The 27,417-nt window shown below is 40.6% G+C and overlaps 1 protein-coding gene and 1 long non-coding RNA gene across 3 annotated transcripts in view; one reads left to right on the top strand and one right to left on the bottom strand.

The window, feature by feature from the left end:
• Positions 1-27,417, top strand: part of LOC116410914 — an 85,724-nt gene that overhangs the window by 38,399 nt on the left and 19,908 nt on the right. The window lies entirely within an intron of this gene.
• trerf1 (transcriptional regulating factor 1) overlaps positions 1-27,417 on the bottom strand; it is a 106,102-nt gene that overhangs the window by 27,845 nt on the left and 50,840 nt on the right. The window contains exons 1-5 of one of the 2 annotated variants that reach the window (XM_031902531.1): positions 16,417-16,503; positions 9,118-9,194; positions 5,196-6,762; positions 4,320-4,363; positions 1,896-2,040 (exon numbers count right to left, since the gene is read on the bottom strand). In XM_031902531.1, the coding sequence (XP_031758391.1) occupies positions 1,896-2,040; positions 4,320-4,363; positions 5,196-6,548 (1,542 nt within the window). In that variant the 5' untranslated portion in view covers positions 6,549-6,762; positions 9,118-9,194; positions 16,417-16,503. Of the gene's footprint in view, positions 1-1,895; positions 2,041-4,319; positions 4,364-5,195; positions 6,763-9,117; positions 9,195-16,416; positions 16,504-27,417 lie in introns of those variants that run through there. The other variant, XM_002934680.5, reaches the window with a different exon arrangement.

Consider the following 27,417-nt stretch of genomic DNA (forward strand, 5'->3'; position numbering starts at 1 on the left):
CAGGGGGCGGCACTTAATTCTTCAAATGGCAGTTTTCTATTTAGGATTACCCAATGAAAATGGTTTATTTAGATGGAGCAGGGATTTACATTGTTTGGGGGTATACAGTGGTGTGAAAAACTATTTGCCCCCTTCCTGATTTCTTATTCTTTTGCATGTTTGTCACACAAAATGTTTCTGATCATCAAACACATTTAACTATTAGTCAAAGATAACACAAGTAAACACAAAATGCAGTTTTTAAATGAGGGTTTTTATTATTTAGGGAGAAAAAAAATCCAAACCTACATGGCCCTGTGTGAAAAAGTAATTGCCCCCTGAACCTAATAACTGGTTGGGCCACCCTTAGCAGCAATAACTGCAATCAAGCGTTTGCGATAACTTGCAACGAGTCTTTTACAGCGCTCTGGAGGAATTTTGGCCCACTCATCTTTGCAGAATTGTTGTAATTCAGCTTTATTTGAGGGTTTTCTAGCATGAACCGCCTTTTTAAGGTCATGCCACAACATCTCAATAGGATTCAGGTCAGGACTTTGACTAGGCCACTCCAAAGTCTTCATTTTGTTTTTCTTCAGCCATTCAGAGGTGGATTTGCTGGTGTGTTTTGGGTCATTGTCCTGCTGCAGCACCCAAGATCGCTTCAGCTTGAGTTGACGAACAGATGGCCGGACATTCTCCTTCAGGATTTTTTGGTAGACAGTAGAATTCATGGTTCCATCTATCACAGCAAGCCTTCCAGGTCCTGAAGCAGCAAAACAACCCCAGACCATCACACTACCACCACCATATTTTACTGTTGGTATGATGTTCTTTTTCTGAAATGCTGTGTTACTTTTACGCCAGATGTAACGGGACACGCACCTTCCAAAAAGTTCAACTTTTGTCTCGTCGATCCACAAGGTATTTTCCCAAAAGTCTTGGCAATCATTGAGATGTTTTTTAGCAAAATTGAGACGAGCCATAATGTTCTTTTTGCTTAAAAGTGGTTTGCGCCTTGGAAATCTGCCATGCAGGCCGTTTTTGCCCAGTCTCTTTCTTATGGTGGAGTCGTGAACACTGACCTTAATTGAGGCAAGTGAGGCCTGCAGTTCTTTAGATGTTGTCCTGGGGTCTTTTGTGGCCTCTCGGATGAGTTGTCTCTGCGCTCTTGGGGTAATTTTGGACGGCCGGCCACTCCTGGGAAGGTTCACCACTGTTCCATGTTTTTGCCATTTGTGGATAATGGCTCTCACTGTGGTTCGCTGGAGTCCCAAAGCTTTAGAAATGGCTTTATAACCTTTACCAGACTGATAGATCTCAATTACTTTTGTTCTCATTTGTTCCTCAATTTCTTTGGATCTTGGCATGATGTCTAGCTTTTGAGGTGCTTTTGGGCTACTTCTCTGTGTCAGGTAGCTCCTATTTAAGTGATTTCTTGATTGAAACAGGTGTGGCAGTAATCAGGCCTGGGGGTGACTACAGAAATTGAACTCAGGTGTGATAAACCACAGTTAAGTTATTTTTTAACAAGGGGGGCAATCACTTTTTCACACAGGGCCATGTAGATTTGGAGTTTTTTTTCTCCCTTAATAACGTAAACCTTCATTTAAAAACTGCATTTTGTGTTCAATTATGTTATCTTTGACTAATAGTTAACGGTTTTTGATGAGCAGAAACATTTAAGTGTGACAAACTTGCAAAAGAATAAGAAATCAGGAAGGGGGCAAATAGTTTTTCACACCACTGTAGTTTCCCTTTAAGTGAGACCCTGCTACCTCTGTTACATGGGTTCTGGGCACACTGTGAGACACGGTTGCCTGAGCAGTTGAGTCTGCAGCAAGCGAACTCCTTTGAGGCCGTACCTGACGGATTATCTGGCAGCACAATACACAGGCACATTGGGTTTGCTGACTTACTTGCTTTAGGCTGGAGGGTCTCACCCCCCCATGGGACCTCAGGTGGCCGTTCAGGGCAGGAAGGCTTTTGAATTCCTTAAAGCACATGGAGCACGTGAGTCGGTTCCTGGAGTCTGGCCTCTCAGAATACACGCCTCTATTTTGACTTTATTTTGAAAGATGAAAACAGAAACAGGGAGAAGACTTGAATGAATTACATGGAGATGGGTATGGAGTACATAAAGGGTAAATGAACCCTTCAACAGACAGAGAGAAATGATTTTGCTCAGCTATGCCTTACCCAAATGTGGCTGGCCTACAATTCCTCGCACAGCCAAATGGTTAAAACACGCTGCTGTCCAGCAATATCAGGGGTCAATTTAACCTTTTATTCTTGAACCAACAAATGTATTTGTAGCTGTAATATTGGTGTGTAGGCGCCATCTCAGTGCATTGTGCCTGAGTCTGAGCTTTCAGCCAGTGCTACACATTAGAACTGCTTTCAGCTAACCTATTGTTTCTCCTACTCCCATGTAACTGGAGGAGTCCCAAGCCGGACTTGGATTTCTTACTATTGAGTGCTATTCTGATACCTACTGGGAGCTGCTATCTTGCTCCCTTCCCATTGTTCTGCTGATCGGCTGCTGGGAGGGGGGAGATATCACTCCAACTTGCAGCGCAGCAGTAAAGTGTGACTGAAGTTTATCAGAGCACAGGTCACATGGCTGTGGCACCCTGGGAAATGAAGAATATGGCTAGCCCCATGTGACATTTCAAAATTAAATATAAAAAAAAAATCTGTTTGCATTCTTAAAAAACAGATTACAATGCAGGATTCTGCTGGAGAAGCTCTATTAACTAATTTTGAAAAAAAACATGTTTTCCCATGACAGTATTCCTTTAAGTGTGCATCACCAGACAAGGGTTATTGTTGGAGAACTGATTTTTCACCATACGACTGAAACGTGGCACAAGGCAGGGGTGTCCTCTAACCCCTCTGTTTTTTAAACTGGGTATTGGCCTGCTAGAACTGAAAATAATGGCTAATAAGGAAACTAAGGGGCTCCATCTGGGGATGTGACTGACAAGGCAGCTGTGTAGTCGGGTGTTTTTCTTGGAAGACAAAGTCTGTTCCTGTGCAGGTACGTCGCTCCAGGGAGTTACAATAACTAAATATAAACCACACCTACGGCTCAATCACTTGTCATACAGAGACTGGCATTTTTAAGTGTCAGGGATCCCACCCCCTAGAACAGGATTATAATTAAGTCATTTTTTATTTTATAATTAAGCTACATTTAATTGCCACTTCATTACTGCATACTTATTGGGTACAAATATATTATACTCCTTGATCCAAAGTGCCAAAAAAATATAGAAATGGAGGCGTCAGTCCAGCTGTAACTGGGCAAATCTAAGTACATTGGGAATACATGAACCAACAGCCCCATTTAACAGTTGTGACATTTAAGAGCAATCCAGGGAGGGGCTCCCCGTGTGGTTTGCTACATAGAAAACACAAGTTAAAATTACAGGAACTACATCTCTATCTATAATCTTTCTGTTAATATTTAGTTGAGGTGTTTAATTAGACTCATGTGACTCAGGCTGCTGCTTTTACTTACTAACGGGGCAGAACTGACGAGTAGGTGGCACTCAGGTTCCTGAATGTCATCTTCTAGCAACTCTCATACCTGAAGATGATGGGAGTTGTAGTTATACAAACTCCAACTCAGGCTGCTGGTTAGACAGTGCTACAGTACAGGTATCGGACCCCTTATCCGGAAACCCGTTATCCAGAAAGCACCGAATTACGGAATGCCCGTCTCCCATAGACTCCATTTTAATCAAATAATTCAAAATTTTAAAACTGATTTCCTTTTTCTATGTAGAAATACAACAGAACCTTTTAATTGATCCCAACTGAGATATAATTAATCCTTATTGGATGCAAAACAATCCTATTTGGTTTAATTAATGTTTTATTGATTTTTTAGTAGACTTAAGGTACTGAGATCCAAATTACGGAAAGACCCCTTATCCGGAATACCCTTGGTCCCGAGCATTCTGGATAATGGGTCCCATACCTGTACAAGGAATAGGATGCCAGGTTTTCTCCACGTGTCCCTTATAACTGATCCAACCCCCACACCCAAGCCGTCCTGCCCATTACTGTATGGACCCGTGTCACTGGATGTGTCTGTATGGACCCGTGTCACTGGATGTGTCTGTATGGACCCGTGTCACTGGATGTGTCTGTATGGACCCGTGTCACTGGATGTGTCTGTATGGACCCGTGTCACTGGATGTGTCTGTATGGACCCGTGTCACTGGATGTGTCTGTATGGACCCGTGTCACTGGATGTGTCTGTATGGACCCGTGTCACTGGATGTGTCTGTATCGTATATTTTACTTACTAAACTCAATGCAATTGAAAAATGTACCTGTGATCTGGTGAAACAGTGGGAAGACTGGCATCTGACACAATCTAAAAAAGAGATACATTTTGGGTGAGAAAATGCAGAAACAAACATTTTGACACAAAAGAAGTAGAAAACCTGCTTTACAACATGCGTCATACAGTCTGGAACACTGAGCACCCGAGGGGTCATTCACCAAAGGGAAGGCAGTGTGCAAAATGCAAGAAACGGGTGAAATCCACGAGAAGTTGGTCAGTAGAGTCATGTAGGTTTATACCCTCAGTGCTGCCCCCAACAGGTTCCTGTTCTTAATGACTGCCCTATGGCAGGACCAGCCTGCACCTACCAACATTGCCCTCTCTCCAGAATACTGGCACCGGTGGCACAGCACTGCCAATCCCTGGGTGCAACCTTGTGCCCCTTACTGCTCTTGCATTTCTGCCTGGGGGTTATGTAAATTACCCCCTCTGCTTTTAGGAACACTATGAAATCTTATGCCAAGTTGCCAGAATATCACAAAGCCTAGCTCAGCTGGATGCTGATGGTTGGAGCAGTGGGCCAACACTAGCCAGGTTTAGCAGGGTAAGGACAGGGCCGGCCTGCACCCACTGGTGGGAGGAGATCATACACACTGGGTATTGTGCAAATATTTAAAATACACAATTTTGCAAAATATAACCCAGTGCTGCTGATCATCAATATATATATTTTATACATTTTTACTGTTCACCTGGATGATCATCATTTAAAGTGGGGCTTTCCCTCCTACTGTGCGTCTGGCAAGGACCATCAGGATATGCCCCCCCCCCCCCCTCATTTGAATCACAGACAGGGACCTGAGAGGATCTATAGGGAGATCCCCACCTATCTGTGTATGAGAGTTATAGTGTGGCCCTTTACCTGAGGCCAGGCAGCAGTAGAAGACGGATGGGTTCCTCTGCTATTCACCATGAATGTAGAGTCCGGTGCCAGGACAGCATGCTGGGAAATGGCGTTTCCAATACCACCCACATCATTATAATTATCTACGGCGTCTACATTTGTAAATCCAACCGCAGTTTCCATGACAACTTGTGGCTGGCTTTCATATGGCTTCTGCTGGCTTGACTCTTGGTGCAGAGACTGCTGCTGCGGCGCCATGTTCTGCTTATACACGTGCCTGAATGGCTGTGAGTTCTGATAGACATACTGCGGCACTGACCCCAGCTGGATGAGCTGCATGGCTTGCGTCTGATCCTGCTGGAAATACTCAGCCTTTTGATTGCAGTCCCTGTGATACGGAGGCGGTTGCATTTGCACGTGATGATGATGCAGCGACTGCAACGTTGGGTGCAGCTCCGGCCTCGGTGTCTGCGAATGGTAATACTGAGGCGCTTGACCTGAGAACTGGCGCTGCTGCTGTATTTCCTGAGAAGCTGCACGTTGCTGCCCCGACTGAGCGGCTTGTATGTAATAATGAGATTGTTGCATTTGCTGCGCTTGCTGCGGCAATACCTGATGAGACTGCATTTGCTGCAAATACTGTTGCCCTTGTTGCATTAAAGACTGTGAATGCATCTGGCTCCCATGCTGAGGGTATTCATAGTAAATATGCTGCTGTGGGTGCTGCATGGCCTGCATCTGGTGCTTCTGGCCCGAATTTGCCTGGTTTGGCTGCATTTGTTGGAACCTTTCCATGGTCGCTGTAAGAGTTTGCTGCTCCGCCCCGGGCTTGACAGAAAGCAGCTGCCTTAGCGCACTCTCACTATCCATTAGAGATGGCTGTTCATGAAGTCCCTGAGATGCGGAAGGATTGCGTAAATTCTGCCGCGCAAATACCTTTGTAAATGAGTCGAGTTTGTGTAAAGCACCGCTGGTCATTTTGGATCGGTTTTCGCTGAGTTGATTAAAACAGGGCAGCTGGAAAGAGTCTATGACTTCACTTTGCGCCTGGGAATTCCACGGCAAGCTTTGGTCGTAGCTGTTTAAATGATTTCTCCCCTGGACGTGGTTGCCAGAACCAGAATAAGTCCAATTGGCCGGCACGGCTGCATCCACAGATCTGACACTTTTAGTAGCTGCGGGCAAAGTGAGATCCCTGGAGTCCTGGGATAAATGAGGAGACGACGAAGAAGACTCTGAGGCATTCGTGTCCAGCGAGTCGTAGCTGTGGTCGAGAGATTGGCTGCTTGCTTCATTCTGTAGTTGTTGAAAGTACAAATGTTCGTTAGTGCCAAGCGCAAGGCTGCCCTTGAATAGCTGCTGATCTTCCATAGTGATCTTCCCCTGATATTCTGGGCATAGGCCCACACAGGATAAAGTCCCTGAGAAACCAGAAACTATATGGCATTAAGTATTCAGTGCACCCATTTATGTGCCCCGGGGCCCTCTGCTTATCCTAAGTGCAGAAGAAAATGGAGTCTGAGCTGCTCAACATCTTCAATAAAGAATAAGCTGTGTGAGATATTCTTGTGTAAAGGCCATCCATCTGCAAAGGCAAAGAGAAACCTCATGATTAGCAATAGCTTGTATAGAAAATATATCGACAAGACATCTGCTGCCGTTCCCATGTAACTGGGTGCTTAGAAACACACAAAAGGGGCCCATTGATCACCATTCTGATTTTTGTGGTTTGAGAGGTTTTTGAAACCAAAGATAAACTCATTATCACCAGGAATGTCTAGTAGGTTAATAAAAAAGTGTCAGGCTGGGCTGAAACCTATACAAACATGCAATATCTTATATCCATAGCTTGGGTTGCTCCACAAGTATCACATTAAAGGGGTAGTTCGGCTTTAAATGAACTTTTAGTAGTTACATAGACATTGATATTCTGAGACAATTTTCAACTGGTCTTAATTTTTTATGGTTTTTCAGTTATTTAGCTTAATGTTCAGCAGCTTTCCAGTTTGGTATTTCAGTAGGTATCTGGTTGCTAGGGTCTAATTTACTCTAGCAACCAGGCAGTAGATCAATAGAGAGACTGAAATATCCACAGGATAGGACCTGCATAGAAAGATAATTAATAAAAAGTAAATATAACAATTAAATTGTAGCTTCTGAGCAATACAATACTCTAAAGAATAAAAATAAATGATGGAAACCAATTGCAAGGTTGCTGGGAATAGGGTGCTCTATAACGTACTTAAAGTTAACTTAGAGGTGAACCAAACCTTTAATAAAGCTTTTCACTTCCATATTAATTTTATCACGTTGTAGAGGAATTCCAAAACAATTTGCAACTGGTCTTTATTTTTTATTCTTGGTGTTAGGGACCGACCTGTGATTTGGTTGCCAGGGTTTCACTTGCCCTAGTGACCACGCGTGGGGTTTAAATTGGGAGACTGGAAAACAAACAGGGCAGAGTCTGGATGGCAAAATATCTGAAACACAATCACTGTGTCTTGCTGTAAAGTTTCTAGCTATATTCATATGAAGGCTTAAGTTCTCCTTTAGAGAAGTTTGCCCACTTTTCATAACAACCAGACTGTGGTTTGAATGGGGGATTGGAAGATGAGTCTGGAGAGAAAGTTATTCAACAAATTCAGTAATTCAATTACCAGGCATTGATGGCCCATAGCCATACTCTACATCACAGACGCTAAATGGTAAAGTAGGGTTGCCACCTGTATGGTTTTGACCCAGACAGCCTGGTTTTTGGTAGGGCTGTCCAGCTCAAAACTACCTGCCGATTTACCCAATTTGGAAAACGGGCAGGATTCTATAACATTAACGTGGCGATTAGCCAAACGCTGTGTCATAGCCCCGCCCCCGTGACATCACGCCCCGCCTCCATGGCCGGAATTCCCAGGCAGGAGAGATGGCAACCCTATGGTAAAGCCTGCAAAATCTTACAAAATGAGCTTAAACTAATCTCATAAAATCAATATCTGCATCATACTAACGGTTATTTCCAAGATAGATTTCCCTTTTAAAATATGAATTAAGAAGGTGATGAATTGAGAAGCAACAGGCAGAGAGGTCGCTGGAGAGGGGGCCGAGCAGGGAAAAAGGCTGAAAAGTTGGAGTTGTGTCCCAGCAATTTCCAACAGAAGTGCAGACCTGTCTTACGGTTATTCTGATTGTTTTCACATTTAGGACTAAACTACAAAGCTAAGGAAAGGTTTGTAATTGGGAAGTGGAAATTATATCTAAATGCCATGAACAGACAAATGAGACAGAGGGCTCAACGAGGAGTCAGCTGATGAAACAACTGGGCACCGGTAAAAGTCACCGTAACTAATACTGTATGTATGAATTATAGCTACTATGTTATCCAGAATGCTCGGGACCTAGAGGTTTTCACATAAGGGATCTTTCTGTAATTTGGGTGACCATACCTTAAGGCAGGGATCCCCAACCTTTCTTACTCGGGAGCCACAGTCAAATGTAAAAAGACTTGGGGAGCAACACAAGCACCATAAAAGTTCATGGAGGAGCCAAATAAGGGCTGTGATTGGCTATTAGGCAGCCTCTATGCACCCTATCAGCTTACAGAGGGCTTTATTTGGTAGGAAATCTTGTTTTTATTCAACCAAAACTTGCCCCCAAGTCAGGAATTCAAAAATAACTCCCTGGTTTGGGGGCACTGAGAGCAACATCCAAGGGTTTGGGGAGCAACATGTTGCCCTGAGCCACTGGTTGGGGATCACTGCCTTAAGGCAACTAAAAAATATTTTCAACATTAAATAGGAATGTTTTAGCCATAAATGCTCAGGAAAGTACTGAGCCCTGCACCAAGCGTACGTTACTGGTACCTAATGGCAATACAAGATGCTCTCACTGACCCAATGGGAGCTGTAGCTGAGGGAAAGCAGCTAAAGGAGAAAGAAACACATCTTACCTCTACATTCATAAAAGCTGTGGTGGAATATTGCTTCGTTTTCCCTTGACTTCCATCTAATTTTCTAATGAATGCATCTGTTAAAAAAAGGAAAATGTATCATTATTTTTCCATATGATGTTTGTGGCTGCTCTCAGCGAACCCGGATCTGCCGGTGAGAGCAACACTCTTTCACACTAAAACTGGACAAAAACCCTTTCAATAGGACAATTATATTAAAGGAATACTGTCATGGGAAAACATGTTATTTTCAAAACGCATCAGTTTTTAGATTTAATTTTGAAATGTCACATGGGGCTAGCCATATTCTTCATTTCCCAGGGTGCCACAGCCATGTGACCTGTGCTCTGATATACTTCACTCACACTTTACTGCTGCGCTGCAAGTTGGAGTGATATCCCCCCTCCCCCCCCCAGCATCCAATCAGCAGAACAATGGGAAGGGAGCAAGATAGCAGCTCCCAGTAGGAATCAGAATAGCACTCAATAGTAAGAAATCCAAGTCCGGCTTGGGACTCCTCCAGTTACATGGGAGTAGGAGAAACAATAGGTTAGCTGAAAGCAATTCTAATGTGTAGCGCTGGCTCCTTCTGAAAGCTCAGACTCAGGCACACTTTACTGCTGCGCTGCAAATTGGAGTGATATCCCCCCACTTCCAGCAGTCGATCAGCAAAACAATAGGTGAAAGTAAGAATTCACAAATACGTTTCTTAAAATCCCATAGGAAGGAATAGAACTTGGGTGAGTTTTTATGTATTAAGCTCTAAATTCACATTTTGACAAATCTGCCCTTAAACTTTGGTCAGTCTTTGGGTGCCTATTAGCAAAATCCCCTTTACTGAGGGTGGTCCAAACTGTTTTAAATTTTATAAGAAACTGGCATCAGTCTGGCTGTAATGGCACAACAGAGGAGAGGGCAGACACTTTTAACTCCAGTAAAGTAGGCTTACACAGGCGTTTCTTTATTACATTATTATAAAGCCTATCATTTGGGTTTTTTATGGATCATACCAATCACCAACATTCTCTTCTATTTTATAACAACTACTTTTCTATTTTTTTATTATGTATGGGAACAAATGCACATTGTGTTATTTTGTATTCCACAATAACAAATGTTTTATATTGTTATTATAACATTATACTATTTGCCTCATTCGGGCAGAAGAGCACAGCCATACAAACAATGATGGGATTAACTTCCCCGTGAAACTGGGTGAAATAGAAAACAATGAACAGATTAACTTGCCCTTGAAAATGTGTCAAGGACAGGCTGTCACTGACTATTTTATTCCTCTACTATTCTCAGTCTCCATTTTTTTTTTTTTGCCAAAAATAGTTGACTAAATGTTAATAAATCACGAATGATCTGAGTTGTTTTAGAAAAACATTTTTTGGGGAAAATTTTCAATAAATTTTTCGAGAAACAATATCTGAAAAATCGAGTAGGAAACCATTCGTAAATCTCAAAAATATCTAGAAGTTAAAAATAAACAATTTTTTCTCAAAATTGCTTAGTAAATGTGCCCCATAGTGTTAAAAGCAGTGATAAATTCTACCATCCTGGGCAAATACCCTGTTTTATATTAATACATCAAAGTACGTTAATACACACCAAATGTACTTCTTGATTCTTTAATAGAAAAAATAAATCAATAATTAGCTAAATGGCCTCGGCATGGAACGGTTATGTAAGTGGATATTCAGACAAATCTGGTTTAAAGGCTTACAGAAGCCATGCCTACTCCAGTAATTATACTGCTTGGGTTATCCATGCACATATACCTGGGAGCGTATTGTTACTTTGGCACCGCAGCTAATTACAGGAAAAGTAGGGCACAACATTGTACAATCCTCTCGCACACCCTAATAACAATAACGTATCAGTGTTACCTGCTCGCTCTTATCTGCAATATGTCCAGCACCTGTTTCCCTTCAGGGGGGCCGGATTCTGGATTAAATATTTGGCCTATTATGACTCTATAGCAACAATTATTTTAGACATTCAGGTTCAGAGTTGCTCTGGAGTAGAGATATTGGTGTCTCATAACTGCTGTCTGAGGCAGGGAGAGGATTAAACATCACAGGTATGGGATCTGTTATCTGGATATCTATTATCCACAAAGCTCTGAATTATGGGAAAGCCATGTCCCATAGACTCCATTTTAATCAAATAATGCAAAATGCCCTTTTCTCTGTAATAATAAAACAGTACCTGTACTTGATCCCAACTAAGATATAATTACCCCTTATTGGGGCAGAACAGCCCTATTGGGTTTATTTCATGGTTAAATGATTCCCTTTTCTCTGTAATAATAAAACAGTACCTGTACTTGATCCCAACTAAGATATAATTACCCCTTATTGGGGGCAGAACAGCCCTATTGGGTTTATTTAATGGTTAAATGATTCCCTTTTCTCTGTAATAATAAAACAGTACCTGTACTTGATCCCAACTAAGATATACAGTGGTGTGAAAAACTATTTGCCCCCTTCCTGATTTCTTATTCTTTTGCATGTTTGTCACACAAAATGTTTCTGATCATCAAACACATTTAACTATTAGTCAAAGATAACACAAGTAAACACAAAATGCAGTTTTTAAATGAGGGTTTTTATTATTAAGGGAGAAAAAAAATCCAAACCTACATGGCCCTGTGTGAAAAAGTAATTGCCCCCTGAACCTAATAACTGGTTGGGCCACCCTTAGCAGCAATAACTGCAATCAAGCGTTTGCGATAACTTGCAACGAGTCTTTTACAGCGCTCTGGAGGAATTTTGGCTCACTCATCTTTGCAGAATTGTTGTAATTCAGCTTTATTTGAGGGTTTTCTAGCATGAACCGCCTTTTTAAGGTCATGCCACAACATCTCAATAGGATTCAGGTCAGGACTTTGACTAGGCCACTCCAAAGTCTTCATTTTGTTTTTCTTCAGCCATTCAGAGGTGGATTTGCTGGTTTGTTTTGGGTCATTGTCCTGCTGCAGCACCCAAGATCGCTTCAGCTTGAGTTGACGAACAGATGGCCGGACATTCTCCTTCAGGATTTTTTGGTAGACAGTAGAATTCATGGTTCCATCTATCACAGCAAGCCTTCCAGGTCCTGAAGCAGCAAAACAACCCCAGACCATCACACTACCACCATCATATTTTACTGTTGGTATGATGTTCTTTTTCTGAAATGCTGTGTTACTTTTACGCCAGATGTAACGGGACATGCACCTTCCAAAAAATTCAACTTTTGTCTCGTCGGGCCACAAGGTATTTTCCCAAAAGTCTTGGCAATCATTGAGATGTTTTTTAGCAAAATTGAGACGAGCCATAATGTTCTTTTTGCTTAAAAGTGGTTTGCACCTTGGAAATCTGCCATGCAGGCCGTTTTTGCCCAGTCTTTTTCTTATGGAGGAGTCGTGAACACTGACCTTAATTGAGGCAAGTGAGGCCTGCAGTTCTTTAGATGTTGTCCTGGGGTCTTTTGTGGCCTCTCGGATGAGTTGTCTCTGCGCTCTTGGGGTAATTTTGGTCGGCCGGCCACTCCTGGGAAGGTTCACCACTGTTCCATGGTTTTGCCATTTGTGGATAATGGCTCTCACTGTGGTTCGCTGGAGTCCCAAAGCTTTAGAAATGGCTTTATAACCTTTACCAGACTGATAGATCTCAATTACTTTTGTTCTCATTTGTTCCTCAATTTCTTTGGATCTTGGCATGATGTCTAGCTTTTGAGGTGCTTTTGGTCTACTTCTCTGTGTCAGGTAGCTCCTATTTAAGTGATTTCTTGATTGAAACAGGTGTGGCAGTAATCAGGCCTGGGGGTGACTACAGAAATTGAACTCAGGTGTTATAAACCACAGTTAAGTTATTTTTTAACAAGGGGGGCAATCACTTTTTCACACAGGGCCATGTAGATTTGGAGTTTTTTTTCTCCCTTAATAACGTAAACCTTCATTTAAAAACTGCATTTTGTGTTCAATTATGTTATCTTTGACTAATAGTTAACGGTTTTTGATGAGTAGAAACATTTAAGTGTGACAAACATGCAAAAGAATAAGAAATCAGGAAGGGGGCAAATAGTTTTTCACACCACTGTATATAGTTACTATGTCTATGAAGGATCTCATACACCCAGGTCACTTGGATAAGTAGTGAAACATTTTCAATCCAACTCCAGTTGTTTTAGACTTAGTGCTACTAATTACTCTATATATATATACAGTTAAAGAAAGAAATGCGTAGATCTTAACAAGCGCATTAACAGCACATGTGCAATTACCTTCTTATCTAGCATCTAAATGTCGCTTTTCCTGACAATGCCTAAGCCACAAGAATACACCGAAACTGTCACATACTATAACCAGAAATAGGAGTATGACATTAAATTGTGTTATTGAGCAGAAATACATGCAGTTTTGTGCACTGATACAAACACCAAGGGAAAGTGAGTATATAACTCACATATACAATAAGCTTAAGGGGGAACTCCAGCTTCTGAACCAAAATTTGTTAAAGAGCCCCACACAACTCAGAAACCCCTAATATCCCTATCACTGTCATCTGTTATTTCATAAATAGGAATAAATACCATTTTTATATGCTGAAATCCAGCTGCAAAACAGTTCTTCTCTTTCTGCATCATTTGAAATCCTGGCAGGGGAGGAGGGACTAAACTACTGATGTTACAAATTGTAACAACTTCTCCACAGCTTACAGACAGCATGCAGGAACTACATAACCCACAATGCATTGCCCTGTGATGTTCCTTTCCTTATTGACATCACATGTGCAGGGAATTGTGGGATTGGGAGAACGCAGGCTGAGGACAGGTGACTACTGTTACATTGAGTCACAAAGTAGCCAGCCAGATCAGCAGGGGAACAGGGGGCGGGGCTTAGGGAACTGTTTCAAACCATATTATTACATTAAAAATCATGAAGGCTGCATAATTTTTAACTGATGTGTATTGCAAAGTTGCTTACATTATCCAGTAGAATTAAAGGAGAAGGTAAGGCATTTTGGCATTTTAATGCCAATAGATTAGGAGAAGGAAAGGTAAAAAGTAAGTAAGCTTTATCAGAAAGGTCCTTGCAGCTCTCACCTCTCTCCCTTCTCCTGCTCCTTTCTCCCATAAGAATTCACTCCCCCTCCCATCAGTATGTGTAATCTGAGCTACCAGGGGCTAGTGCTGCCCACTGAAGCTACTGGGATCAAGCTAAAATGGCAGCTGCTATCTTAAACAAACAGAGGGAGCTTCTAGGGCTCTTTACTCAGGTATGGTAAAGCTTTCTACAGAATAAATATAGTGTTCTAGGTGGCACTAATGTGGCAAATCTATTGGCAGTAAAATGCCGAAATGACTTTCCTTCTCCTTTAAAATACTGGGATCTGTTTAATATCAATGTGATCAAGGTTTTTATTCAGAAATTGTGGCGGTTATTTTAATGATTTACTTCTGAAGGCGACGGTGAGTCAATGGTTATCAAGGGGCTGTAACTGTAACCCCACTTCTCATAGTCATTTAGGCTGAAAAAACAACTTCAGTTTTTAAAGGGGATGTACACTTCTTTTGCAAAGTCTTTCCCAAGTGGTAGCCAATAGAATGCACTTACCCAAACTCTTGAGTTTCTGCTCAGATACAGATCTGAGTTTCACTCAACTGCAGAGATTAGCAGCAGGGAAAGATTCAGTCGGGATAGTTCTGCATTAATAGTGTTTGCACGTGCCCTGGCTCTCATCATTCATCTGCCTGGTGTTACTGCTACGGAGTGCCAAATAGGAGTAACGCTAAGCAAACAAGTGGGGATGAGACCGGAGGCATGTACTCAAGTACTTAAAGCAATACTGTCATGGGAAAACATGTGTTTTTTCAACACATCAGTTAATAGAGCTTCTCCAGCAGAATCCTGCATTGTAATCTGTTTTTCATAAACACAGTTTTTTTATGCTTAATTTTGAAATTTCCCATGGGCCTAGTCATATTCTTAATTTCTCATGGTGCCACAGCCATGTGACCTGTGCTCTGATAAACTTCACACTTTACTGCTGCGCTGCAAGTTGGAGTGATATCCCCCCCCCTCCCCAGCAGCCGATCAGCAGAACAATGGGAAGGGAGCAAGATAGCAGCTCCCAGTAGGTATCAGAATAGCACTGAATAGTAAGAAATCCAAGTCCGGCTTGAGACTCCTCCAGTTACATGGGAGTAGGAGAAACAATAGGTTAGCTGAAAGCAGGTCTAATGGGTAGCGCTGGCTGAAAGCTCAGACTCGGGCACAATGCACTGAGATGGCGCCTACACACCAATATTACAGCTATAAATACATTTGTTGGGTTAAGAACAACATTTTAAATGGTAGAGTGAATTATTTGCTGTGTAAACGGTGTAATTCAAAAATAAAAAGTGCCCCATAAAAATCATGACAGAATCCCTTTAATGATATAATGACCTCACTTTCTCCAGAGCGGTTACCTGAACGTGGGGACCAGGTCTCATTTAATATTAATGAGAAAATGTTGTTAAATGAATAAGGAAAAGTCAATTTTGGAAAGTCCTAGCTTTTCAAAAAAGAGGCCCCTGTGCATAGATGATCTAAAAGAAAGAAAAAGGAAACCCGTCTGTGGCACCTACTGATTTTATTTAAAAGGGAACTCCACCCAAACACAACTTAAGCTTTTTGAAAAACAAACAGAATTACAAGCAACTCTGCAATATACATCAATTAAACAATATGTAGCCTTTTTATGGTTTTTGTAATGTAATACAGGTATTGGACCCCCTTATCCAGAAACCCATTATCAAGAAAATTCTGAATTACGGAAAGGCCATCTCCCATAGACTCCATTATAAGCAAATAATTCTAATTTTTAAAAATGATTCCCTTTTCTCTGTAATAATAAAACAGTACCTGTACTTGATCCCAACTAAGATATAATTACCCCTTATTGGGGGCAGAACAGCCCTATTGGGTTTATTTAATGGTTAAATGATTCCCTTTTCTCTGTAATAATAAAACAGTACCTGTACTTGATCCCAACTAAGATATAATTACCCCTTATTGGGGCAGAACAGCCCTATTGGGTTTATTTAATGGTTAAATGATTCCCTTTTCTCTGTAATAATAAAACAGTACCTGTACTTGATCCCAACTAAGATATAATTACCCCTTATTGGGGGCAAAACAGCCCTATTGGGTTTATTCAATATTTAAATTATTTTTAGCAGACTTAAGTTATGGAGATCCAAATTACGGAAAGATCCCTTATCCGGAAAACCCTGGGTCCCGAGCATTCTGGATAACAGGTCCCTTACCTGTAGTATGATTTGGAATATGGTTACCCCTGTTTTCATGCTGATCTGGCTGACTACTACTCAGCCTGCTCCCACCCAATCCCACAATTCCCTGCTCACGTGATGTCAATAAGGAAAGGAACATCCCAGTGCAATGCATTGTGGGTTATGTAGTTCCTGTCTGTAAGCTGTGGGGAAGTTACAATTTGTAACATCAAATTCTTAGTCCCTCCTCCCCTGCCGGGATTTCAGATGATGCAGAAAGAGAAGAACTGTTTTGCAGCTGGATTTCAGCATATAAAAATGGTGTTTATTCATACTTTTTGAAGAAACAGATTATAGTGACGGGTATATTTGGGATTTCTGTGTTTTATGGGACTCTTAAACACATTTTGGTCCGGAAGCTGGAGTTCCCCTATAATTTATAATAAAATCCCTCCTACTATAGCTAACAAGGGGAAGGTGTGCTCAAGCACTACATTTTACACCATTAGGCAGGGGTGCAATGAGATAATGACCACAACATACATATAAACAACAACATTAATGTCCTCTATACATTGCTAATGGGTGAGTGCAGAGGGTCTTTTGTTGTTGTTTGAATCCTTCCTACTACTTTAAAATAACCGAAAATATTCCCAAGACTCCTGGGCCCCCAGCAGCTGCTGGGTATATTATTTATTTTGTGTAGAAAGTACAGTAAATATGACTATAAGGGGCACATTTACAAAAATGTGTTTTTTTTTCTGCCCTTGAAAGTCGTTTAAACTCGAAATGGTATAAATTCGAAAATCACGAATTTTTCAAGTTGAATGTATTGTTAAAACTCGACTTTAAACGGACGTTCGTTTCCATGAATCCTCTTTATTTTTCCCAAACAGCCATTTTAGTAGCATTGAGGCTTATTCTTGGAAAACAATAATATTTTACACTGGGTGAAACTGAAAACAATGAGGGGGTTAACTTTCCCTTGAAAATGTGTGAAATAGAAAACAATGAAGGGATTAACTTGTCCTTGAAAAATGTGTCACTGACTATTCTATTCCTCTGCTAATCTAAGCCTCCATAGGACTCAATGGTACTTGACTTATCTAGAAGAAATAATTCGACTTTATCCCCAAATTGCTCGGTAAATGTGCCCCTAATAGTCAGTATTTACACCAGTGTGTCCCTCTATGCGCTATGGATATCACTTGAGTTAGATTTTCCATTTTTGGTTGCGGATTCTGCTTCACTGACTGAGGCTTTTACATAACGACAGCTTTGTAGCGGCAGAGATGACAAACTACGGTCAAGGAAGTGACCTACATTTTTGTGCTTTATCATAATACTGTCTGTCTTGCTGTCTTCTGTAGATTCTCTTCCAAAATGACTGAGCAGTAAATAAAGCAAAACCCTTTTACCAGAAGACGTGCAGAAATGCCCTTGTTACTTACATCAAAATTACCGGGCCAATAAAAGCCGCCTACTCGGTACCAGACACCTAGCTTGGCCAAACTGGGCTTACATTTATTTGTTTGGCAACCTCAGTAAATCTTGCATTGTATGGTCACCCACGTGGTGGTCTAAAGTCTATAATTATGTGTCTACTATACTAGGGGTCCCCAACCTTTCTTAATCGTGAGACACAGTCAAATATAAAAAGACTTGGAGAGCAACACAAGCACCATAAAAGTTCATGGAGGAGCCAAATAAGGGCTGTGATTGGCTATTAGGCAGCCTCTATGCACCCTATCAGCTTACAGGGGCTTTATTTGGTAGGAAATCTTGCCCCCAAGTCAGGAATTCAAAAATAACTCCCTGGTTTGGGGGCACTGAGAGCAACATCCAAGGGGTTGGGGAGCAACATGTTACCCCGGAGCCACTGGTTGGGGATCACTGTAACAGTTCATTTACTTTATTACAATACTAAATGCAATGCTTTGTTGAAAGACACACGTGCTAAAATAGTATATATATATAGTTTATATAGTATATAAACTTATTCTGGTGGTATTTCTCTTTAATGTGACATTCAGACAAGGTTATTTCAAAGAGCTTATGATTAACAACCAGCTAAAAAGCCAAGCTAACCAAACCACTGCAAGCCAACAGGTATTCGCTAAATTCGACATTGGAGACGGAGAAAGCGGGTCCTGGTACCAAAAACACTGTGGTTTCTTCATTATACTTCTAAGCACAAAACGACATACGTTGTACCTAACAAAGAACCTACTTATATTATTTATATGCAGAGACCCTCGTTTAAACAAAACTCTCTCTCGAGAATCCTGTATATAGCCTTTTATTTTGTCATTAACGTTAGAATATTGTGGTTTCTCTCGAGTAACCACACAGCGTGTTGTATCTGTGTAACTCTATTCTGTGCTGCGTTTGATGTGTACACACAGACTCCCTATAGCGTGAATGAAACTTTCCACTGGTGTCATCCACACAGGTCTCACACTGACCATACTATATAGTGTGAATACAAATGAATATCTACTTTTAAAAGACAAGAGAATATGGTTTGTATGCATTATGCAGGTATAACAATCTACAATATATACTGTCCAGTTGTGAACAAAATAAGTACACCCCATGGCATTTTTTATCACCATTTTAGCACCCTTTATATATTACGGTCCACTGTGTAATTTAAATAAACATTATACAACATGAACAATTCTGTATGTGACAAATCAAATATACTCCCTATGTTTATCACTAGCTGAAACATGCTACTGGATTCACCGGATTAGGTATAAGTGATTAAAAACCCAAGATAAATCTGCCTTATTTTTTGTTTGCTTTTCGACTAGTTGTTAAATTAAGTGGTATCACCATGAAAAAGCTCCCCGCGGCCTATAGGAAGAAAGTTATATAGAAAGGAATATAAAAGGTCTCCAAACAGTTGCACATCAATCATTCCACTGTCTAGAAGATTTCAAAATGTCAACTAGCCCAGTCCAAGCCCATCCCAGCAAGTTCAGCCTGAGAGCAGAATGCAAGAAGATGAATAAAAAGTCCCTAGAAAGAGATCCAGGATTTCATCTGCTGGTAGCTCTTGCCACTATCGATGGCCATTACAAACTGACTGGACAACCTAGATTTGCATGGGAAGTGTACCAGCAGGAACCTTTGCAAACCAGAAAGAACGTCATGGCAAGACTAATGTTTGCCCATGAACACCTAGAAAAACATCTTGAATGATGTGTTCTAGACAGACCAGCAAAAATTATTTGTCCACGGTACCAGAAGATGTGCGGCAAAATTTAAAAACCGTCATTTCATCAGAAGAACCTGAAACTAACCATAAAGCTAAGGTGTGATTTGGGGCTGCTTTGCTGCATCAGGCCCTGGGCAGTTCAGCATCACTGAATTTACTATAAATTCTTCATTGTACCAGAGGGTGATTGAAGCTCAACCAAAATGCTTGAAGTTCAACCAAAAGTAGAACTTGCAACATGACAATGACCCTAAACATTCCAGTAAATCCACCAAGGAATGGCTAAAAAGTAAAAGAAATGGAGGGTTCTGGAACAGAAAGGATTTAAATTCCATCGAGATACATCAAACATACAAATTACACGCAAAAACAACCATCGTTCTTTGGTGCAAATAGTTTGACTCTTTCAAATCTGACTGATTTCTGGTATAACACCCTACCAGTTTTTTAATTACCCCAAAAGAATAAGCTCTGCATTAATCTTATGGTGGCCATACACGTACCAATTACTCCACTGACATTCAGGGCTGAATCGTCAGATATAGAGGTAGAAACAACAGGGATTCTACCTCTACTGATTCAGCCCTAAACGCAATCTTTTGTCCTGCCTGATCGACAAGACGACCATTATCCGAAGCTTTTGCAATATCGGCCGTCTCGTCGATCCACCATAAACACAGCAATTATCTTACAATATGGGGTTTTGTATGATAATATCGGTGCGGGTATGGCCAGCTTTAAAATAACACCAGTTTGTGGGGGACTTAAGGGAAATGGTTCTATTATTTTGTGCATTGTGTCGTGTCATAAATAAGGTTAGAAAATAATAGTACATTGTAATTAAATGTTTTTCCATTTTATGATACTGTTTTTTTGTTTTTAAAGGAGACTGCAAGTCAAAATGTAAAAAGCATACAGCCCAATAGTCCTCCTATTGTTTAGTAAAAACGCCACACTTTTGGCTCACCTAATCACATATTTACTCAGTCACACTTACTGCACATTTTCTAGAACAGGCAGCCATCTCTAAAAAGGTATTCTCCCTTCCTTTCCCTCCTTGCTTCATACTGCACATGTGTTTAATTCCCTTCCCCCCTCCCCTCTGCCAGATCCGCTTCTGATTGGCTGGTGGGCATGTGTAGCTCAGAACAGGAGACAGGATCAAGTTACACACATGCTCAGAGAATAGGAAGGCTGCCGCTGGCACCTACAGGAAGGGGAGAGAGATTTCAGTGATGTCACTGTAGGCTTCACACTGTAGGCTGCCAGCACCATATCTCAGAGAAGCAAGCAGGGATCTGGGAATTTAGATATGCATTAAGTGCTTAAAAAGAATGCCTTTAGACTTACTTTTAATTTATATTAACCTTTCATTGTCCTTTAACCTAATTTGGTTCTATACATACAGTATCATGCCTTATTTAAATAAAATCTAGAAGATTGGATCCCCAAATAAGATGGGATTCCCAGTCTCCTACCCTACTTTGCTCTATTTCGTACCCCTATTTTTTTCCTTCCCTTTACCCATACCCTCTGGAAATTCCAGTCTTCTAAACCACCTACATTCATTCTCTTCCCTTTTCCCCACTTTCCATCTCACAGAAGTCAATCCAACTAAGGGCATCTTGATACATGTTATTTTTATTAATGATGGTACAGCACAGAGTGTCTGTACAACTTTAATCCTTCGAAAAAATTCAACAACAATGGTGTCAAATCAGCCTGTGAGAATTGGGCAGCTCCAGTAGGCTGGCACCCTTACACCATTTTGGTCTGGCACTACAAAAATGTCAATTTGTCATTAGCAAAAGAGAATCCACCTAACCTGTGAAATATATGATATAATAAGGCATAAACTGCAGCACAATGCAAAAACCACTATAAATAATCAAAGGAACAGCATGTGGCAAAGTGAGTTCCTGTGTGTCACAAAACCATAACAAGTTCTAAGTATAAACACCTGGAAACCACCAGTGTGGAGAGGCAATGTGAGGAAACGGCAAGCGCTATTTATGTTTGCAAAGTAAGACAAGGTGGAGAGGGCTATGATACTGTTGGGAGTTGTATGGTGAAAGCTACACACACAAAGGGATGGGGGTTCAATCAGATCTGTAGCTCAGTGCTCTATGGGGGCAAGGGTGCAACGTTTTGATTGGCAGACACTGTATGCATTGCTAATATATTCCCGCCAACAGGTAGAGGAAAAAAGCACTAAAATATACATAAAGCAAGTTCCTCATCATGGATACAACAGAAGAGCCCTATGCCCCGAGTGAGAGAGAATATATAAAACAAAGAGTGAGGGATATACTATAAGCTTGCTTTCTATTTACACAAACACTATTTACTATATAAAATGTAAGTTTTTGCAACTTAACAAATCTTTTCAGTGAATTTTTAGCAGGCTTGCAAGATTTTAGCCACTAGGGTATAATACAATGTGGCTGCTCAAAGCAGGAGAACAATTTCTAATGAACAATCAGTGGGATAAAAAAAATTGAACTGCTGGAAAAAATGCCAGTAGAATTCCCAAACCCCCCAATCCCACCTATACTCTCTACTGGAAATTATACGACTGGAGGAGTAGACTAGAGCTTTCAATAAGTGAATCACGCTAAATTCTCTATCCTTCCTGTATTGTCTGTAAATCATTTCAATGCATCGGAATAGAATTTACTTTATGTAACTGAATATACTACTAATGTGTATTTGGTTCTTTGCTACTTTATATAAATATATATACAGTGGCTATAATACCTGATAACATACAAGTGAGACCATTTAAAACATTTTATATATGAAATGATTCAGTCAGTATTGCTTCTGTAATGCTCCAATCTGTCGGATATCTCTAAAGGAGAAGGAAAGGTAAATACTAAGGAAGCTTTATCAGAAAGGTCTATGTAAATACAGACATAAACACTCACAGAAAAGGATTTATCTTCTTCTTTTATGGACAGATAATCTTTGGTATCAGACTTCCTTCTCTCAGAAAAAATCCTTCAGGGCACTGCACGGGTCTGTTCAGTTTGCTCCTCTCTCCCCCTCCCTTCTCCTCCTCCCCCTCCCATCTCTCCCCTCCTTCCCAACTGTGCTGTAATCTGAGCTACCAGCAGCTAGAGCTGCAGCACAGAAGTTACTGAGACCAAGCTAAAATGGCTGCTTAGCTTTCTGCATAATAAACATAGCGCTCTAGTTTGCACTTTTGTGGCTAATTTATTGGCACTAAAATGCCAAAATGTCTTTGCTTCTCCTTTAAGATCATTCTTCGAGTCGCCAACTTTACAAAACATCAATATACCTGCCAACAGTCTCAAATTTTCCAGAGCAGATCTGAGAAAAAGTTTGTTGGTCAACAATGGGCAGGGTGTGGAGATTTTCTGGAAAGTAACTGGATGTAATGGGACATGGACAAACAGATAGCGGTTGTTAACAAAAAAGTCCCATGACTGGGTTTAGATATATTGGTAATCATGCATAGATATAAATGACATGTTACGTGAAAAATATTTACATTTCCTAGTTGACCCCTGCTTGGTCTAATGGCAGACCTTCTGTATTAACACCTGCAAACAGCTTCTCAATGCCTTTGTGTAACCACCAATGAAATGATCAAGGTTAATAGCAAACAAAGCACTCACACAATCACTAAGGTTAACACACTCAGTTACAATAGAAACAAACAAAATGTACGTGTCTCTTCTATACAAAACAAAGTTCATAAACTTTACTTGTTATACAGGTTGCGTTATAAACTGATGAATTTTATACTGCGTATGGACGCTACCAAGCAGTACCATGTAGGCCAGAGTTCCCCAACCTTTCTTACTCGTAAGCCACAGTCATAAGTAAAAAGACTTGGGGAGCAACACAAGCACCATAAAAGTTCATGGAGGAGCCAAATAAGGGCTGTGATTGGCTATTAGGCAGCCTCTATGCACCCTATCAGCTTACAGGGGCTTTATTTGGTAGGAAATCTTGTTTTTATTCAACCAAAACTTGCCCCCAAGTCAGGAATTCAAAAATAACTCTGGTTTGGGGGCACTGAGAGCAACATCCAAGGGGTTGGGGAGCAACATGTTGCCCCTGAGCCACTGGTTGGGGATCACTGCTGTAGGCTATTCCATTTTTACTGCTACGAATGTGAATGCTGCTAGTTGCTCTAAATCAGAAAGCAGTGCAGCCATGAACACACTAGGAACATTGATCGTCTTCCCCTTTATTCTCTATTGAGAAATTCTTTAAAGCATCTCCATGAGGGTGTTTAAAGGTATAATTTCCAACGTCAAAGATCTCTACAATAAGAAGCCTTCCACAAAGGGAGCCCTCTGTCCTCAAAGCCCCCTTCAATATCAGCCCCTTGCTGGCTCTAAACCAGTGATCCCCAACCAGTGGCTCAGGGGCAACATGTTACTCACCAACCCCTTGGATGTTGCTCTCAGTGCCCCCAAACCAGGGAGTTATTTTTGAATTCCTGACTTGGGGGCAAGTTTTGGTTGAATAAAAACAAGATTTCCTACCAAATAAAGCCCCTGTAAGCTGATAGGGTGCATAGAGGCTGCCTAATAGCCAATCACAGCCCTTATTTGGCTCCTCCATGAACTTTTATGGTGCTTGTGTTGCTCCCCAAGTCTTTTTACATCTGACTGTGGCTCACGAGTAAGAAAGGTTGGGGATCCCTGTCTCTAAAGTGAAAAAGCTAAAGTACTTATTCGCTCGGGAAGGGGGATGAGAATGAAAGGGAGAAATGTATGTATTTCCTTTTAAATTTGGATTTCACTTTTTGATTTTGTTGTTAATAGACCAAATGATCCAGTCCTTCTACTATTTAAGTTATTTATATTCCACTGGTACTAAAACCACTATAACATAAAATAATGTAAGAATAACATCATCCACATCATACTGAAAGTTATCACTGAGGTGAACTAATACATTTCCCCTAAGTCAGGCTGCCGCGCAGTAGCACGGAGAAGCAGCTGCCCCTTAAGCTTTACTTCTCTGCTATGACCGGGACCTAGGGGCTTAAAGGGCTATATATATAGTCTAAAAATTAAACATTACCAGTGCTACAAACATCAGGTTCTTGTTATTCATTTTGTAAAAGCTTAGACATAGGGTATTTGACAATGTTTGTACAACCCGGATTCCAAAAAAGTTGGGACACTAAACAAATTGTGAATAAAAACTGAATGCAATGATGTGGAGGTGCCAACTTCTAATATTTTATTCAGAATAGAACAAAAATCACAGAACAAAAGTTTAAACTGAGAAAATGTACCATTTTAAGGGAAAAATATGTTGATTCAGAATTTCATGGTGTCAACAAATCCCAAAAAAGTTGGGACAAGGCCATTTTCACCACTGTGTGGCATCTCCCCTTCTTCTTACAACACTCAACAGACGTCTGGGGACCGAGGAGACCAGTTTCTCAAGTTTAGGAATAGGAATGCTCTCCCATTCTTGTCTAATACAGGCCTCTAACTGTTCAATCGTCTTGGGCCTTCTTTGTCGCACCTTCCTCTTTATGATGCGCCAAATGTTCTCTATAGGTGAAAGATCTGGGCTGCAGACTGGCCATTTCAGTACCCGGATCCTTCTCCTACGCAGCCATGATGTTGTGATTGATGCAGAATGTGGTCTGGCATTATCTTGTTGAAAAATGCAGGGTCTTCCCTGAAAGAGATGTTGTCTGGATGGGAGCATATGTTGTTCTAGAACCTGAATATATTTTTCTGCATTGATGCTGCCTTTCCACACGCACTCATGCAACCCCATACCATCAGAGATGCAGGCTTCTGAACTGAGCGTTGATAACAACTTGAGTTGTCCTTGTCCTCTTTGGTCCGGATGACATGGCGTTCCAGATTTCCAAAAAGAACTTCGAATCGTGACATGTCTGACCACAGAACAGTCTTCCATTTTGCCACACTCCATTTTGAATGATCCCTGGCCCAGTGAAAATGCCAGAGCTTGTGGATTTGCTTAGAAATGGCTTCTTCTTTGCACTGTAGAGTTTCAGCTGGCAACGGCGGATGGCACGGTGGATTGTGTTCACTGACAATGGTTTCTGGAAGTATTCCTGAGCCAATTCTGTGATTTCCTTTACAGTAGCATTCCTGTTTGTGGTGCAGTGTCGTTTAAGGGCCCGGAGATCACGGGCATCCAGTATGGTTTTACGGCCTTGACCCTTACGCACAGAGATTGTTCCAGATTCTCTGAATCTTCGGATGATGTTATGCACAGTTGATGATGATAGATGCAAAATCTTTGCAATTTTTAGCTGGGTAACACCTTTCTGATATTGCTCCACTATCTTTCTGCGCAACATTGTGGGAATTGGTGATCCTCTACCCATCTTGGCTTCTGAGAGACACTGCCACTCTGAGAAGCTCTTTTTATACCCAATCATGTTGCCAATTGACCTAATTAGTGTTATTTGGTCTTCCAGCTCTTCGTTATGCTCAAATTAACTTTTTCCAGCCTCTTATTGCTATTTGTCCCAACTTTTTTGGGATTTGTTGACACCATGAAATTCTGAATCAACATATTTTTCCCTTAAAATGGTACATTTTCTCAGTTTAAACTTCTGTTCCATGATTTATGTTCTATTCTGAATAAAATATTAGAAGTTGGCACCTCCACATCATTGCGTTCAGTTTTTATTCACAATTTGTTTAGTGTCCCAACTTTTTTGGAATCCGGTTTGTATTTTTATTCTGCAATTCAGGTTTTTTTGCTCTAAAAATTATGAATTTGAAGAATGGTATAAAAAAAACAAAAATATTCGATATCTAGTATAAATACATCTAAAGCAACTGGACTTGTTAAGTAATCATTTCAATAATTACTTAAGTCCAGTTGCTTTAGCTTTATTTATACTAGATATACCATGACCCGGAGGAATAAAAATCTTCATAGTCAAGAGTATTCGATATTTAAGCAAAAAAAAATTGAATTGAAGTTAAGCATCAAAAACTTGCGAGGTGACGAGCAAGCCAATGGGAGCTCTCCTAGGCAACATATCAACTATTTAGTCAACTTGAGTTTTTTTATAAAAATAGTTTGAGCTTCTCGACCCATTCAAAATGATGAGAAAAATATGAATACATTACAATTCAAGTTTTTTCATGGTTATATCTGAACATGTCTTTTTATTTGTAGTTTTTAACAAATAAGGTAAAACTTTCTTTTTTAGAGTTCAAGGTTATTAGAAGTAAAAAAAAAAAAAAAAAATACAAAAATAATATTAACCCAAAAGTCAATACATAACCCCCTGAGGGGCAGATTTATCAAAATTGGGGAATGCTGATGGTTTTTCCAGGGTTTTTAATGTTATTAATGCTTTCTAATAGTCGAGTGTTTAATCAAAGTCTTTGGGATTTTTCTTAATGGTGTCAATTTGTCTTTGATTTAAGAACACAAATAAAAATCACAAAGGAAATTTTTGTGTGGGAGGAGTTCAGCGACAGAAAACGACAATAACACCTGACCAACCTGGTAAGCCCTTGAAAAAGAACAAGCATTTGTAAATCAATTTTGCTTGATTTAATAAAGAACATTCATAAATATGTCCCCCCCCCCCAAAAAAAATTAAATAAACCCAATAGGACTGTTCTGCCCCCAATAAGGGGTAATTATATCTTAGTTGGGATCAAGTACAGGTACTGTTTTATTATTACAGAGAAAAGGGAATCATTTAACCATTAAATAAACCCAATAGGGCTGTTCTGCCCCCAATAAGGGGTAATTATATCTTAGTTGGGATCAATTACAGGTACTGTTTTATTATTACAGAGAAAAGGGAATCATTT

This window comes from Xenopus tropicalis, chromosome 5 (assembly GCF_000004195.4).
Source record: "Xenopus tropicalis strain Nigerian chromosome 5, UCB_Xtro_10.0, whole genome shotgun sequence".
In the NCBI taxonomy this organism is placed as follows: domain Eukaryota; kingdom Metazoa; phylum Chordata; class Amphibia; order Anura; family Pipidae; genus Xenopus; species Xenopus tropicalis.